Source organism: Danio rerio, chromosome 23 (assembly GCF_052040795.2).
Source record: "Danio rerio strain M-AB ecotype USA chromosome 23, GRCz13ab, whole genome shotgun sequence".
NCBI lineage: Eukaryota > Metazoa > Chordata > Actinopteri > Cypriniformes > Danionidae > Danio > Danio rerio.
This window is the reverse complement of record NC_141043.1, coordinates 27,674,109-27,690,165: the sequence shown is the minus strand read 5'-3', so window position 1 is coordinate 27,690,165 and position 16,057 is coordinate 27,674,109. Positions and strand designations below refer to the sequence as shown.

The 16,057-nt window shown below is 36.8% G+C and overlaps 1 protein-coding gene across 6 annotated transcripts in view; it reads right to left on the bottom strand.

Moving 5' to 3' along the window:
* Positions 1-1,964: 1,964 nt before the first annotated feature.
* Positions 1,965-16,057, bottom strand: part of nckap5l (NCK-associated protein 5-like) — a 53,606-nt gene continuing 39,513 nt past the window's right edge. For 3 of the 6 annotated variants that reach the window (XM_087307147.1, XM_087307148.1, XM_087307149.1), the window contains exons 3-12: positions 15,976-16,044; positions 15,789-15,827; positions 15,434-15,553; positions 14,996-15,085; positions 11,824-14,918; positions 11,251-11,386; positions 11,092-11,167; positions 7,957-8,256; positions 7,725-7,873; positions 1,965-6,101 (exon numbers count right to left, since the gene is read on the bottom strand). In XM_087307147.1, coding sequence (XP_087163273.1) covers positions 5,850-6,101; positions 7,725-7,873; positions 7,957-8,256; positions 11,092-11,167; positions 11,251-11,386; positions 11,824-14,918; positions 14,996-15,085; positions 15,434-15,553; positions 15,789-15,827; positions 15,976-16,044 — 4,326 coding nt within the window. In that variant the 3' untranslated portion in view covers positions 1,965-5,849. The remainder of the gene's footprint in view (positions 6,102-7,724; positions 7,874-7,956; positions 8,257-11,091; positions 11,168-11,250; positions 11,387-11,823; positions 14,919-14,995; positions 15,086-15,433; positions 15,554-15,788; positions 15,828-15,975; positions 16,045-16,057) is intronic. The other 3 variants (XM_087307150.1, XM_087307151.1, XM_087307152.1) reach the window with 1 other exon arrangement.

The following is a 16,057-nucleotide window of genomic DNA, read 5'->3' as shown; positions in this document are numbered from 1 at the left end:
AATGAAACCCTATAAAGCAAACATTACTATGCTTTGCCCTCAAACAATCCTGAAATAATCTAATATTTTTTATTCACAATCGTTTTAATCAAGTAGCTTGGACATCCTTCTTTTGGCCACTGGGGGCACCAGAATCAATCTTAGTAAATAAAGACGTATTCTGTAATTATAAATATGGGTCAACATATAAAAAAGGTTTACAAGCATCAAAACATTAAGTAGCTCTCCCTCACTCATTAAAAGATCACAATTCAGCCCAAAAATATTACTGTAGGTAACTGTCAAGATAAATCTTTATACTTTGCTACTATCCTTCAAACAGCTTGATTTTACCCATTTGACATTTAATAAATCATTTAAAATGACACATTTTGGTTAGTTTAGTCCTTTAAATATCTTAATAAGTACTAGTCCGAAAACGTTGATCATTTTTTACATAAGAATATCTGTTATACTGAATGATGGTGGAAAATCATTTCACATATTTTTGAATTAGGACTTAAAAAAATGATCCATTAGTTAATGTTAGTTAACACATCAAGTATAATCAATCCAGCACAGTAATTTTTAATCACAGTTACATATACTAACATTGAGCAACTTTATTTTCATTAACTACCATTAACAAAGAAATAATAATACTGTAATAAGTGTATTGTTTGCTTATGTTAGTAAATACATCCCATTAACCATAGATGTATACTCTAAATATCACATACAGGCCCTGAGCATGTGTCAACAGTGCCGACACATTTGTACAGTGCTCCTATGACAAATGCCATTCAACCGCACTAGTCAAGACTAAATCCAATGTGAAGATGCTGTGTATGGGTGTAGTAACGAGCAAACAAAGAAAACAAAACATAAAGGCAGAACACTTCATAGGTAAGATTTCGGTTTTTATGTTTTTATACGTTTCAAACTTTTGTGGTAAACAAGTAAGGTTATTGATGATAACAGTCTCTTAATGCACTGACCAAAAGGCAAAGAAGCACCAACTGGCACTAAATACTAGACTTAACCTAGTTTTGTGGAACAAAATCAGCAAACGATATAAATTAAATATGACAAGACACTGCGGTGCCAGAAACTTTTAGGAACGAGTCGTTCATAACGGAGATTCATTCACAAATGAATCGCTCCCTTTGTTAGAATGAGAAGTAAAAGCAGGAGAGGGTTGTGTTTCAGAAACCATATTTGATCAATTTATTTATTCATTTATTTATTTTTGTCTTATCTTCATATTAGATCAAATTTAACAGGGAGGGAAGATAATACATTTCCATGCACATAAACACGTGCTCTTTAATTGTCGGCAATACCAATGCGCTCCCTTATCCATCACTGTAGAAAAGTGATGTAAAATTATAATTTTTGTTATTTAAATAAATATTTGCATACTGACCACTGGGAAACTCTCGATCATAGATATATGTATACATGTGTATATATCTCTGGCTGGCCAGTCCTCCACTGCACCTTGGCCCCACGGTCATTTTCAAAATGAGCACTACCCTGTCCTAAAATGGCGGCTCTATTGACCCATTCCTTCCAATAGACACCAATATCTAATGTAAATATCTATAATCATTAATTAATGGAGCATTATTCTAAAGCAGGGGTCACCAAACTTGTTCCTGGAGGGCCGGTGTCCTGCAGATTTTAGCTCCAACCCTAATCAAACACACCTGAACAAGCTAATCAAGGTCTTACTAGGTATACTTGAAACACCCAGGCAGGTGTGTTAAGGCAAGTTGGAGCTAAACCCTGCAGGGACACCGGCACCTCCAGGATCGAGATTGATGACCCCTGTTCTAAAGTGTTACCTGATTTTTAAGCCGTGTATTTGAAACAGTAGACAGCTGTAAACACCAAAATGTGTCATCTTTGACCCTTATACATCACAAAACTCTTTATTTCCAATAAATATCCCTTCACAAAAACGAAAGCTTACACACAAAGCATACTTAAAAAGGTTTTTTATTGAGTTGCATGAGTGATGGCGATTGCTTAGAAAGGAGATTATGAAAACACATTTATGGCTTTTGCAGGACAGAGTGAAAACAAAAATCAGATAGCACCTTATATAAACATTTTACAGATATATTAACAACTTCATCATAAATTCTTTTGTAAACATACCAAACTAATATGAAATATTCCTGACAATTACAACAAAGTAAATAACAAAGGTTATAACGGCAGGCAAATCAGGGAACTACTATAAGAACACAAACTACTTATAAAAAAACAAAAAAAACATGTAAAAATAAAAATAATTTTGTGACAAATCAAGAGAGTGACATGCGTATAAGATTGACTATAAAATTCATTTACCTCTACAAAAAATCTTGCACAGGCTGTTGGATGACAAAGTGTGTGTGTGTGTGTATTTATAAGCATTTATGTCAGGGAATGTTTCTAATTAAGTCTTTTGTTGTGGTGTCATAAAAACAGCTATTGAGGTCAGCACAGATTAGAAAGGATTCAGACTGTACTACTAATCTATGGCTTTTTGAGCAACCACTTGAAAAATGGAAAGTTTAGTTATTGATTTATTTTTGCCTGTAATCCATTTTGCAGGATTAGCATCGTCAAACGCATGCAACGCACCTTGACTTGAATCGTGCCAAAATGCTTTAGCCTGAAGAAATCCAATGGATTTGTGGGGGGAAAAATGAATAAAATCACAACCATTTCCCAAAGAAATGCTGAGTTCCCAACATGAAAGCCGGCCGGCTGAAGGTTCATTTCTAACAGCTGTGGAAAGATGCGTAAGGCAGAGTCAGCGTTATGTCGACAGAAATCATCAGCCACCTTTTTCCAAATTGGTTGGTTTTTCTTTCATGTCTGGTCAACCAGAGACAAGCTTTGTTAAATTTCGCTGAGTGACCCAACAAAACAGTTCAGAATCAGGTCATGAGCTCAAGTTTCTTTAAGGGTGCGTTCACACTTTGGTCCGGACCAAAAAACATTAAATATATACTGTCATTTTTAAGACTGAACCGTAAGATACAAAACCAAAACAACGGCTTCAATGACTTTTTTTTTGGTGAAAGTACTCATCAGACATCCAAACAATGTTGTGTGTTGGGATAAACATACAGATGATGCCATTTTGATCAGTTGAGAACTCAAAGTAGCTTATAAAGGTTTAAAGGAGTGAAAAGAGGGGCAGGAATTCCTCAACTGAACACAGAAATGTAGATCTGAGCAATGGAGACATGATTACGATGCCTGGATTAAACTACGATGTGAGGAATCTTGTTTCCGCCACTGCATAAAACAGATAATCGTCACTTTTTTCTCACAATTGTGTTAGAAAGTCAGAATAGTAAGAAACAGACTTGTACTTGTCTTTTTTTAATTCCCTTAGAAATGGACTTTATGTCTGCGCTGATATCTAGTGTTGGGGGAACGCATTACAAGTAACTTGGGTTAGGTGATAATACTACTTTTCTAAGTAACGAGTAAAGTAAGGCATTACTTTTAAAAACTAAATAATGAAATTTGAGTTTCTTTATAAAATGTAATGCGAGTTACTTTTTAAGTTAGTTAATTCGCTTTTTAAAAAATAAATTGCTGAATTAAAATGAATGTAGTCAGGAAATAAGAAATTAGGAAATAGTCTCATTATTTTGAACACATGGAAGAAAAGGAAAAGAGGATTATCTGAATGGCAGTGATTTTATCTTTTTATAAGACAAAAAGTAGAAAAGTAGCAAATGCACTGCTTAAGTTTTATTCGTTATTCTGTAAATATGGCATGTAAAGGTTTAGGAAGTTCTCCAAAGATAACATTATCCTACATTCATTTTTTTAATTAGCTTTTTAAAGGTAAATGAAGATTATACAGTGCGCTGTGAATTGCAGAGCTCCTCTTTAAAAAAAAAAAAAAGCTGAAAAAAAAACCTTCAAGTTTTGAAGGAGATCAAGCCTCAGCCAGGTCTGAAAAATGCAAAAGTAACTCAAAAGTAACAAAACGCATTACTCACCATAAAAAGTAACTAAGTAATCCAACTAGTTGCTTTTTTGGGAAGTAACTCAATATTGTAATGCATTACTGTCTAAATTAACGTTCCCCAACACTGCCGATAGTCTTGTGGGCAGTGAGCCAATATATATTGCCACTGCGTTTCGAGCATCCCAAGTTCCAAGTCCCAGCGCATAGATTTCAAAAATTCCCAATTATAAGTTTAGAAATTATAGTTATGAGGAAAGAGATCAGAAATGTAGCCAATTCTGAATATTTATTTCATAACTCAATGCCTTAAAAATATATATCTTGCAGTAGGCCAGCATGATTAATCCTTTTTAAACCGAAATCGCAAAATCAAAACATAAAATCTGTGATATTTTCTTTAATTAAATATTGTAAAGCATATTGTTTTTGAAAGTTCTGAAAGTTCGTAAGCACATTATCTCAATCAATGTAAAAAATGTAACACAATCTAAATGTAAATAATAAAAAAATAATAGTTTCATTCTCAATTAGTCATAAAAACTGACCTAACAACTTTATTTGAAAAAAATGACAACAATGTTTAAGTGGTTTTAAAACCTGTAGCTCTTTTATGTAATGGTTGTAAATCACATTTTAAATCGCAAATCGAAATTTTGATCAGATAAATCGCAATTTGACTTTTTTCTCCAAATCGTGCAGCCGTCTTAACTAGCAAATGTAAAATCGAAATGCAATTCTTAGAAAAAAAGTCAGACAAATTACTTTTGTTGTCATTTTATTTCAGTGGCGGAAACAGTCTTATATACTAACAGCCAACATTGTGTGACTATGGTGTAAAAATTATCCTTATTGAGCAGTCTGTCCTTTCTGTGTGACATCATGTCCTGTTTTTGGTTTGTTTAGATGTCTTTGGTTGGTGTTGCATTCACATTTCAGTCAAAGCGGAGCAGAGTCAGCTCATTTGGTGTGCTCCAAGGTTCAGCAGGCAGCGTTCAGACTTGTTCAAATAAACTTACATTTGTTCAAATTAAGTGTGAACACACCCTAAAATCAAAATGTAACAAACAAAACGTCACGGGCAGATCTGGAGAACAAACTAACCTATAAACACACATCAAGACAAGTACACAAACAGTAAAACAAACAAACAAAAGAGATATCAGGCACAGTACGTTTGAATAGGAGTAACCAATAAAGGGTGGTCTTGTCTTACCACACTATTCAAAGAAAATAAATAAATAGAATTCACCATGGAACACTGTAGCTCTGTCTTATATGGATCGCACTTACTGTGTGTTGCTGCTACTCGTTTTTTTCTTCTTTTAAACACAATGAATCAAAATCTACGGCTGATGCGAATTTTACACAAATGCGTTTTTTTTTTTTTCCATGAAATATGCATATTAAATTAACAATAATAAAAATAAAAAAAATCACATATATTAACATTCACTTTCCAATAACTTTACACAAATGTTACCAAAGATGTGTGCACTGATGAGAACCAGAACATTCTGTGAGATTAAAAACTGGAAGACTGAGCTTGGATTTCGTTCTCGAAAATGTAACCGAACGACAACATGAGCGGAACATCACTACTTTTGCTACCACTTGAAACAGAGAGCACGAATGAGATGATGAAAAGTCAGTATAATGGGCTTAAATGACACCACCACAAACACACTGGAACAAAAAAAAAAAAAAAGAAGTCCTTCTTCCAACCATCAGGATAGAAACGTGGGTATTTTGTGTAAGCAGGGGGGTTTTCACGGTCAAAAAAAATGGGTTATCCTGTAAGCGTCCACCTTCGTAAAATATCTGAAGCGTCACAAGAATCCAGGGGTGGGGGTTAGAAAAAAAGGGATGGTACCTGGTTATCATTCGCTCAGCCTTGACTGCCACACGAGGACAGGCTGTCGTAGAGGGAATCGCTCAGAGACTCGGGCGTCTCTAGGACCTGCGGGTGGTTTGGGGACAGGCCGTCGTCGGGTCGCTCTCTTACCAGCTCCAGACCAGTGTCCCGCACCAGCTCAGGGTTTCCAGGAATGCGGCTCTTGACTCTGCGTGTCTGACTGGGCTGAGGAAGACTTCTTGGATCTCCCTCACGACTGGCCACTGAATCACTAGTCTTGTTGCGCTACGAATATAAAAATATGCTATGAGTAACACTGAAATGTAAGCAATAATGCAGTAAATTAGAGATCATTTTCTGAAATTCTGAGGTCACTGCAAGGTCCTATATTTGAAGTGATCCTAAAAAGCTTTTTTTAAGCATATTTCTTGAGTTACAAATATGATAAAACATATTGCCATCAGATTTAGAAGCACAGCACACAAGCATCACAGGAAATGTGAACCATGACCTGACGTGGCTGAAGAGAAGACATAGGCGACGTTGTTTTTAGAGTTTTTGTTTGAACACAAATGTGTTTTTCGAGCTTTGCACAGTAACAGTTGAACCACTGAATGTCACGTTGAATGTTTTTGTTTCCTTTTCTGGACTTTAAACATCTCCTGACCCTTGCTGTCTATTAAGGGTCAGAAAGCTCTCAGATTTCATCTAAAATAATTTATGTGTGTGTGTGTGTGTGTGTGTGTGTGTGTGTGTGTGTGTGTGCATTGTACTCCATGCAATTCTCTAATAAAAATAAGTAAAAAAAAATAATAATATTAATGTTTTCACACTATATGCAATTAAAACAACTGTCTTTGTGTAAGCAAATGAAAAGTCCATTTTTATTCCATCACATTCATCTAAACATTGGATTTCTGAATAACTATGTGATACTGAAAAAAAAAAGCCTACTGAAAATTCAGCTTTTAAAAATTACAGGAATACATGTCACTTTCACAAGAAAGTTGTTTTAAATTATAATATTAATTCAGAATATTACTGTTTTTATTATAATTCTGATCAAATACACAGAGCTTTAGAGAGAATAGGAGAAATTTCAACATTTTAAAAGAAATAACCGACCCCAAACTTTCCAAAAAAAAACAAAAAAACAATTGTCACCTTTAACAGCCAGGGCAGTGGATCATACCTCTAAACCCTCCTGTTTTTGCCAGGGTTTTCCCATATTTTACTCTTCTATACCACTATCATACTGTTTAAGTATTTCCCTATATTTCTTACATATTTTTCAAGTAGAATCAACACAGAGTCGATCCAAAATGTGATTCAATTACAAGAGCCACCCATGCGAATGTTTTCGCTTTATTTTGGCTTGAAAGTCCGTTGAAATTGATATAAAAAACAGCCACATTCAATTCTTTTCTATTAAAGCTCTGCATCGATCCAATTTAACCTCATGAATTCATGAATTTCGTGAATTACATGTGATTTAAAGAGGAGTGAAAGTGGACACTTTGGCATTTGGGTGTGTCTTTAAACAGACAAATACAATTGTATGTAATACGTAATAATTTGTAATATGTAAACATGTCCATCTTGGCGTGTTCTATTTTTAGCACAACTAATTTGTGTTTCACTGTAATCCCATATATTATCATCCCAATGTTGACAGGTATGCAGTGGAGTGAAGACACGAATGTGTGGGGAGCAGAGAGAGAGGAGACAGATCGTCGAAGGACCTGGAGCCAGGAATCATTCTCAGGTCGTTGTGAGCACCACAGTGCAATGTATTGACGCACTTAACCTCTAGGCTCTTGGCGCAGACAATTTCAAACATTTTGAATAAAGCAGATAAGTGAATTACGTTGTTGTGGTTGTTCTTTCAGGCTATAAAGTGACGCTCACCCTCTTAAATGAACTCTTGTGAGTCACCGGCTCCACTGCGTCTCCAACACCCAGATAAACCTCAGTCGACTCCGCAGATGCTTTGAGGTTTGGGAAAGTCCAGTTCTTTGTGGGGCCTAATTTCATAGGCGCTCCACAGATATCAGTGCCTGAAAAAAAAAACAACTTGAGAAATGGAGGCACTAGAAACTCTGTGTAGATTAAATTTTTTTCTCTGATAACTGATAAATACCATCATGAACTATGTTTGCAATCTGGCTGGAGGGAATCTTGTTTTCTATAGTGCTGGTGTGGTGGTCCATGTCCTGACCGCCCATATAATCCTCCTCTAATGATGACAACTCTCTCTCCAGGGTCCAGGCTTTGTGGGACATCTTCATCCCTGAGGCGTGTTTGGGCTGGAGATGAGAAGGGTCGCTCTCCCCGTGGGCCTTTCCTTTCGGGATGCTTTTACAACCAGCGTTTGCACTGTAGTCTGGAAGAGGGAAGGTGCCGATGCCGCTGTCAAGAGTGTGTGTGGAGATTCCAGATCCTGAAAGAGAGGAGCTTCAATATTATATCCATTTTTATACATTGATTTAATTTATAATATATGAAGATTATTTATATATGATGATTACTGTGCACACAAATAATAATATGAATTACATTAAAGTATTATTTTGTTTTAAGTAAATAAATCTGTAGGTGAAATATATATACTGTACACATATATACAGTTGAAGTCAGAACTATTACACCCCCTGAATTATTAGCCCCCCTGTTTATTTTTTCCCCAATTTCTGTTTAACGGAGAAAAGATTTCTTTAACACATTTATTTCAATTAACTGATATATTTTATCTTTGCCATGATGACAGTAAATAATATTTTACTAGATATTTTTCAAGACACTTACACTATACAGCTTAAAGTGACATTTAAAGTGACAGGCTTAACTAGGTTAACTAGGCAGGTTAGGGTAATTAGGCAAGTTATTGTATAATGATGGTTTGTTCTGTAGACTATCGTTAAAAAAAACATTGCTTAAAGGGGCTAATAATTTTGACCTTAAAATGTTTTTTTTTTAAATAACTGAAACCTGCTTTTATTCTAGCTGAAATAAACCAAATAAGACTTTCTCCAGAAGGAAAAATATTATCAGACATACTGTGAAAATTTCCTTGCTCTGTTAAACATCATTTGAGAAATATTTAAAAAAGAAAAATAATTAATAAATAATTAATAACTTGTCTTAATTATTAAGACAAAATTATCAGCCCCTTTAAGCTAATTTTTTTTCGATAGTCTACAGAACAAACCATCGTTATACAATAACTTGCCTAATTACCCTTAACCTGCCTAGTTACCTGCCTGGTTAAGTCTTTAAAGGTCACTTTAAGCTGTATAGAAGTGTCTTGAAAAAATATCTAGTCAAATATTATTTACTGTCATCATGGCAAAGATAAATCAGTTATTAGAAATGTTATTATTACATTTGGCCTTAATGATATTAAAATTTTTGTTTAGAAATATATTGGCGCAGTAGGTAGTGCTGTTGCCTCACAGCAAGAAGGTTGCTGGTTAGAACCTCGGCTCAGTTGGCGTTTCTGTGTGGAGTTTGCATGTTCTCCCTGCTTTCGCGTGGGTTTCCTCCAGGTGCTCCGGTTTCCCCCCCCAGTCCAAAGACATGTGGTACAGGTGAATTGGGTAGGCTAAATTGTCCGTAGTGTATGAGTGTGTGTGTGAATGTGTGTGTGGATGTTTCCCAGAGATGGGTTGCGGCTGGAAGGGCATCCGTTGCGTAAAAACTTGCTGGATAAGTTGGCGGTTCATTCCGCTGTGGCTACCCCGGATTAATAAAGGGACTAAGCCGACAAGAAAACTAATGAATGAATCTTCTCTCCGTTAAATAGAAATTAGGGGAAAAAATAAACAGGGGGCTAATAATTCTGACTTCAACTGTATATTTTATCTTAGTAGTAAAGTCAATCTTAATAATATAAATGATTAAATAAATTACATTTAATACAGACAAAAAATAAATCTCTGTAACTAAAAGAAGGAATTTGACTATTAGATATACTATAATAATATATATTTATTGATAACTATTAATTGTAATAACACATAAAATAATATACAACAAAAAATTATTCAAATGTAAATAACAAATTATTGATGTATCCACATAAAAAGCAAAAGCAAAATATAAATATATTAAATAAATAAAAGGGAAATTTCACTTTTATTATCATTATTTATAGTTTGCAATGTATCAATTGCAAACACACACACAAGCATATATATGTATGTAAATATGATTGCAATTAACAAACAATATTGATTATTACATACAGTTTAAACAAAAGATGTGAAATTATCAGATCTCTGTGTGAAGCACTGGCTGAAAATAGTCATACTTCTGTGGTAATTTTGGTTAAAGTAACCTAAAAGTAATACAAAAGGAGTGTAACACATTTTTGAGAGATTAATATTGTAATATTATTAATATTGTAATAATATTGTAAAAAAAAAAAAAAGACAGTAACTAGGAAAATATAATGTATTACAATTTGGAAGTAACTTGCCCAACTGTGTTCGTAACATTGCTATAGTTTGTTTGCACCAGGATTAGATATTAATAGAGACTTGGAGCAACATTTTTTGTGCACAATTTAGGTAACATAGCAAATGTTGCATTAGAACTAGTGAATTTGTTTAAATTGTTACATAGGATAATCTGTAAAATATTTAAAATAATTATTTATTTTTTGTTATTGGTCTTTAATTTTTCATTCATTCATTCATTTTCAACTTAGTCCCTTTATCAATCTGGGGTCGCCACAGAGGAATAAACCGCCAACTTATCCAGCATATGTTTTACGCAGCGGATGCCCTTCCAACTGCAACCCATCTCTGGGAAACATCCATACACACTCATTCACACACATACACTACGGACAATGTAGTTACTCTTTACTCATGAGTACATTTTTAATGAGTGATTTTTTACTGGAATTTTTTGGAAGTAACAGCACTTTTACTTGAGTAGCATATTTTATTACTCTTTCCACCTCTGATTATTATATAACTGCATTTATATATAAAATATATAACTAAAAATGTATTAAAAATGTTTATTTATAAGGCAATGTAACCAGGTAACAAACCATCACACTCTAAGTATATAAGCAATAAAATGTGTGCTACACAGATGTTACCGGATTACTTGCATATGGAAGCCAGAGAAAATTCAGACGCACCTAGATTACTCATCATCAATGACAGGTTAAAACCCGTTTTTGCTGCTACATGCTAATCGGTCAAAATTCCTGCCTCTGGGAACACTGAAAGCCATGATGTCATGCATTGTACTAGTGCCTGACCTGCAAAGTGTTCATGATGAATTGTCTCAGCCAGGTTGTCGTCCGACGTGACGTCTTTACTTAGTAATGCAGAGACCTGTGAAAAAAATAGCCGAGGTAACATTAAAAGTATTGCCAAGTGCAAAAACAACACGTATTACAATAATGAATTGAACTTACCTTTTCCATGTCATCACTGCTTCGTGTCTGACTAGCAATGGCAGCACTCTGGTGACTAAAAACAGGTCTGGATTTACAGTCAAATGAGAGACGTCTATGTGCCATACTGATGCCACTAGTATCCTTCCCATCAACCCTTGTGGAAAAAGTAAACAAAAAATGAATGTCAATACACCCTTAGTTGTTGTTTGGTAAAAAAAAAAAAAATAATAATAATAATAAACTTTTAAATAAAAGTAAATTTTACATTTTGATTGTAATCAAATTCATGCATTTAAATTTATTAAGCCAATCCAAAAAGCCCAGCCTTTACAATGACGCAAATTCCCAGTAACTCAGACAGATGACTTACAAATCATATACAAATTATGTCTCGAAGCATATTTTCTCACCTTACTCACTCAGAAGTTATTTCAAATACCTTTCATCACTTACAAACCTGAACTACAACTATGCATGAACTAATTTGGCCTTTAATTTGTGGGTTGCTTTTCTGACTCATGCAAAAAAAAAAAAGTTATTGGCCACCTTTAAATGTCAAAACAACAAGACACTAAGTTGTTTTGTACTGACCGGTTCAGAAGTTGCTGCATGAAGTTGTCAGATGGCACTCCTCTATACATCACAGACAGCTGACCTTGGGCTTGGTCCATCACTACCTCACATGAATGTCCCTTTCCTTGACGGTCCAACGCCACTCCATTCACATAAGCCCGCTCTTCTTCAAGAGCTTTATGCAAGCCCTCTGCCTTCTCAATCAGCATTGAAATGTTTAGGCTCTCACTCTCCGGTTTCTTCGCAGCCCCCTTGGAATCCTTGGATATATTGAGTTTCCATTCTCTCTTGTCATCTTTCACTTTCGAGGTTTCTGGTTTACGGCTAAGAGCTGGAAGCTTGCTTTTTCTGAGACCAAACCAGTTGGCGATTCCATTGGAAGCCTTTTGCTTGACCTCGACCACCTGACCTTTGTCTTGCTCTTGCAGCTTCAGCACATTTTCCTCAATGCCCTTCATGACCTTTTGCTCAATAGAAGACTGAGGACTGGGGGCCGAGTGCCTCTTTTCTTCAACGACCTCTACCGGCCTTGGTGGCGGCGGAGGAAGACTCTCTCCATAGGAAGAATTCTTCTTTTTATTGGCCCTGAGATGGCTCCTGTCTTCAGATTTGGACATGTACCTTTGAAACTCTGGAGTAGGTTTCCCTTCTCGGTTCATAGAGGGTGGCACAGTTTTAGTTGGTGACTTGAGAGGGATTTTATTGGGGCTGCTACTATGGGGACTAGCAACATTTTTTCCGTTATATGAAAGGCTATGGGGAGTTGTGCTCTTAGCATAGCTACGCAAAGCCTGTGCTGCTTCTAGGTTAGCAGACGGTTGGTGCATCTTAGATTTCGGGCTCTCTTGCTTGGCTATGAATGTTCTAGGGGATTCGTGTTCAAGTTTGGAGATTAACGTGTTGGACGGAAGAGACCTGACAGTTTGCTCAACATGCTGGAAGGCTCCCGGTTGTTTTGAAACAGCACCATCATAATGACCTGAATGGTATGATTTGTCCTCAATTGAATCTGTGTTTTTAGGAAGTCTATACTCCCCTGACTTGCAATCAGAGTTTCTGTCAGCAGTTTTGCTTTTATCTGTGGTTCTTGTTGGTATGCTTGCAGCAGACTGGATTTCTTTCTTCTCTGCAAGTGGAGGACATGCTGCAGACTCATCTGGGTTCCTCAACTTGCCAAGTGCAGCCAGTCGTTCTTTAAAGGAATGACTTGACTCACCTGAATGTCTTCCAATCCCTGATTTCTTAGGAACAGGCGGTGGATCGCTCCTTTTAAAAGGTGATTCTGAGCTCTGTGAATCATTGTCTGCCATTTCATTTTTCTCTTGGCTCCTTGATCTAGTGCTAATCCCAGTCTGAGCCTTCTGGGATGATGACTGACTGGGCAGACTGCGATGATTGACTTGCTTATGCCACACTGGGCTCTCCGAGCTGTCCTCTTGGTCTGAAGAATCTGACTCTGGTGAGATATCCTTATGCTTAAGACTCGTTGGTCTCTCTACACCAAACTTTGTCTGCTTTCCTTTTGCACCTTCATTAGCAGGGCTGGAATTTTGAAGAGATGAGCTCACTTCTCCAAGCAGCTGGGATACATCAGTGTTGCTCGATTTGGAGATATCTGAGACATTTTCGTAGTGTGGAATTTTCTGAGGGGTTTTCTGATTGTGAGTACTTTGTGTAGGCTTAGCTACACGACTTGTTTTAGGGATACCACAACCAAGATCCTTTGGCAAAGGTGTGGGGACATCATCAGGTTGGGGTGGAGAAGTTGGAGCAGAGTGTGACTCTGATTTTGGAGGGGTCACCTGTCTTTGCCTCTCAGTCGTGGTGGCTTTTCGTGTGGCTACAGGTGAACTGTGCACCTCATAGTTGTTGCTCCGGCAAGGAATCTTTGAGCTTCTTGTCAACTGAGGACTGAGACGAGGTGGAGGTACTGCAGTACGTTCTCCAATAGTGGGGATCTTAAGGAACTTGAGCAGTTTGGAGGGTGAGGCCTTGACCTCTCTAAGGCAGGAAACTTGACTCGGGCTGACTGCAACTTTCGATCTAATGGACTGAGGGTCAGATGGGGTATCTTTTACAGGTACAGAGATGTCATCCAGTACTTTTGAGGCAGTATGATTCTCATTGGGAGAAAATAACAGACCTTTGTGGACCTGTTCGCTGCTGTCAATCTCACAGTGTGTGTCTTTTAGTCCAAGAGTAGGCAGCTTTGAGGAGGCTATGTTGGCTCGATAGACACAGTCAGAGTCATCCTTTGTCGCAAACTCTTCTTTATCAAGCCTTTGAGGTGCTATAGCATTTAAGTGCTTTAAATCTGAGTCTAGCAGCACCACATCAATTGTGCCATCGTCACAAATAGTCTCATTACAGGTGCTGCTGCTTGACCTGTTGGATTGACACTCAAGGAGAAGATCAGACAACCTATTCTTTTCTCTTGTATCTACCAACACATGGTCAGAGACTCCCCTTGGCTGATCTCTTTCTGAAATAGTCAATCTTGAGTATGATTCAGGGGCTTCTAATGAGTGAGGATCAACTGACGGTATAAGACCTTGCTCTGCTGAAAGAATCGACATATCTCCAGAAGTCCTGTTTACAAACAGTTCACTTGTACCTGTGGCAGGTTTCACAAGGCTCTGCATTTCCACATTCTCTTGGAAATCGGGCCGAGCCAAATTGAGGTTATCAATGGTAATGGGGGTTGAAGTGCAACAGTTGTGGCTACTCTTGGCTAAGCTGACGGAATCTTTATTGGACAGCATCAAACATGTGCTACAACTACCACACTTTACATTGCTGTGCTCTCCTCCATTCAAATGCTGATGTGTGCAAACATCTGGACAGGAATGGGAACAATGTGCTTTGGGTGCATTGCACCTGGATGTATTGTCTCTGCAGGCTAATACAGCCTCCTTAGAGGCAAGAGCCTGACTGTAGTCACAGATGGAGGGAATGCCAGAGGAACGATGGTACCGAAGTGGATCTGTTTCTTCAAGTTTGCGGAGAACCTCCAAAATGTGTGCTTTCTTCTTCAAGAATGGGGACATGGCCTCCATGGATGTGGATGAGCCTTGAGTCTCGGGTATGGAATTTTGTGCACATTCGCTGTTACCCTGTGAAAACAAATCCTAAGAATAAGGAATTTGTCATCTCAGATTGATTCAACAAAGATTTTGTGTATGGCTCCTACCTTGGCCTGTGCATTCCTTTGAGCCTCAATCAGTTTGGTAGATTCACTCTGCTGTAGCTCACCAATGTGCTCCAGACAGGGTCCTGGCTGCTTTGATAAGAAACATCAGGTAAGCCTTAAGCTTCTTATTATATGAATCAATTATTGGATTATGCAGAACATCCCAAGTATTCATGCACAACAAGGGTATCACAGGAATGCATGTAAAACAAGGGTATTTGCCCATTTACAAACAAATTTCTTGTAATTACAGGGAAAAAAAATGCTGCCTGAGTAGCACAGGGAAATTAAACAGGAAGACGTTAATTGAGCCATTTTCTCCATTTTGCAAACAAACCTAATAGGTCATCCCAGTGGAGTTTGAAGAATGTTTTGTGGAAAACATCAACTTAGAAGGCATGCACTGTGCATTTTCCATTGCAAGTTTTAATCATTTACCTGCTGATGTACACAAGACTGACTGTGCAGTTTCTCCTGCAGAAGCTCACACAGTGTTCTGTTCTGCCTCTCCAAATCAAAAACACGCATTTTCAGTTTGATGCATTCCTCTCTGAGATCCTAAAAGAATAATTCATAATATTAAATAAATCATCTGAAAAACATATGGCTAAAATATGCATGGCAGTTATAAAATATACAACCACAAATTTAAAAAAAAATCATCATTATCGATTATTTATAATAAATAATAATAAATTAATAAACATATTAAATAAAAAAAGAACCTTTTATCTTTGCCGTTTAAATAAAACCTTACAAACATGTTGCTGAAGAAAAAACACAATTTTTGTACCTTTTGATTGAGTAAAGCCTGGACAACATGGTTGGCCACCTACATCAAAGACATGATGTTAACATTGTGTACTTTCAGGGATATTTTATTTATTTATCTGACTAATTGACTGTCTGCATTAGGAAAAACGATCCGAAATCTAAAAAAGTCAAATGCATAGGTTGGTAAGGAACAATATTCAACCCACCTCATCCAAGCATCGTTCATATGCTTCTCTCTGACTCTCGTTTGCTAATGAAAGGGCAGAGTTCTCTGCCTATACAAAAATA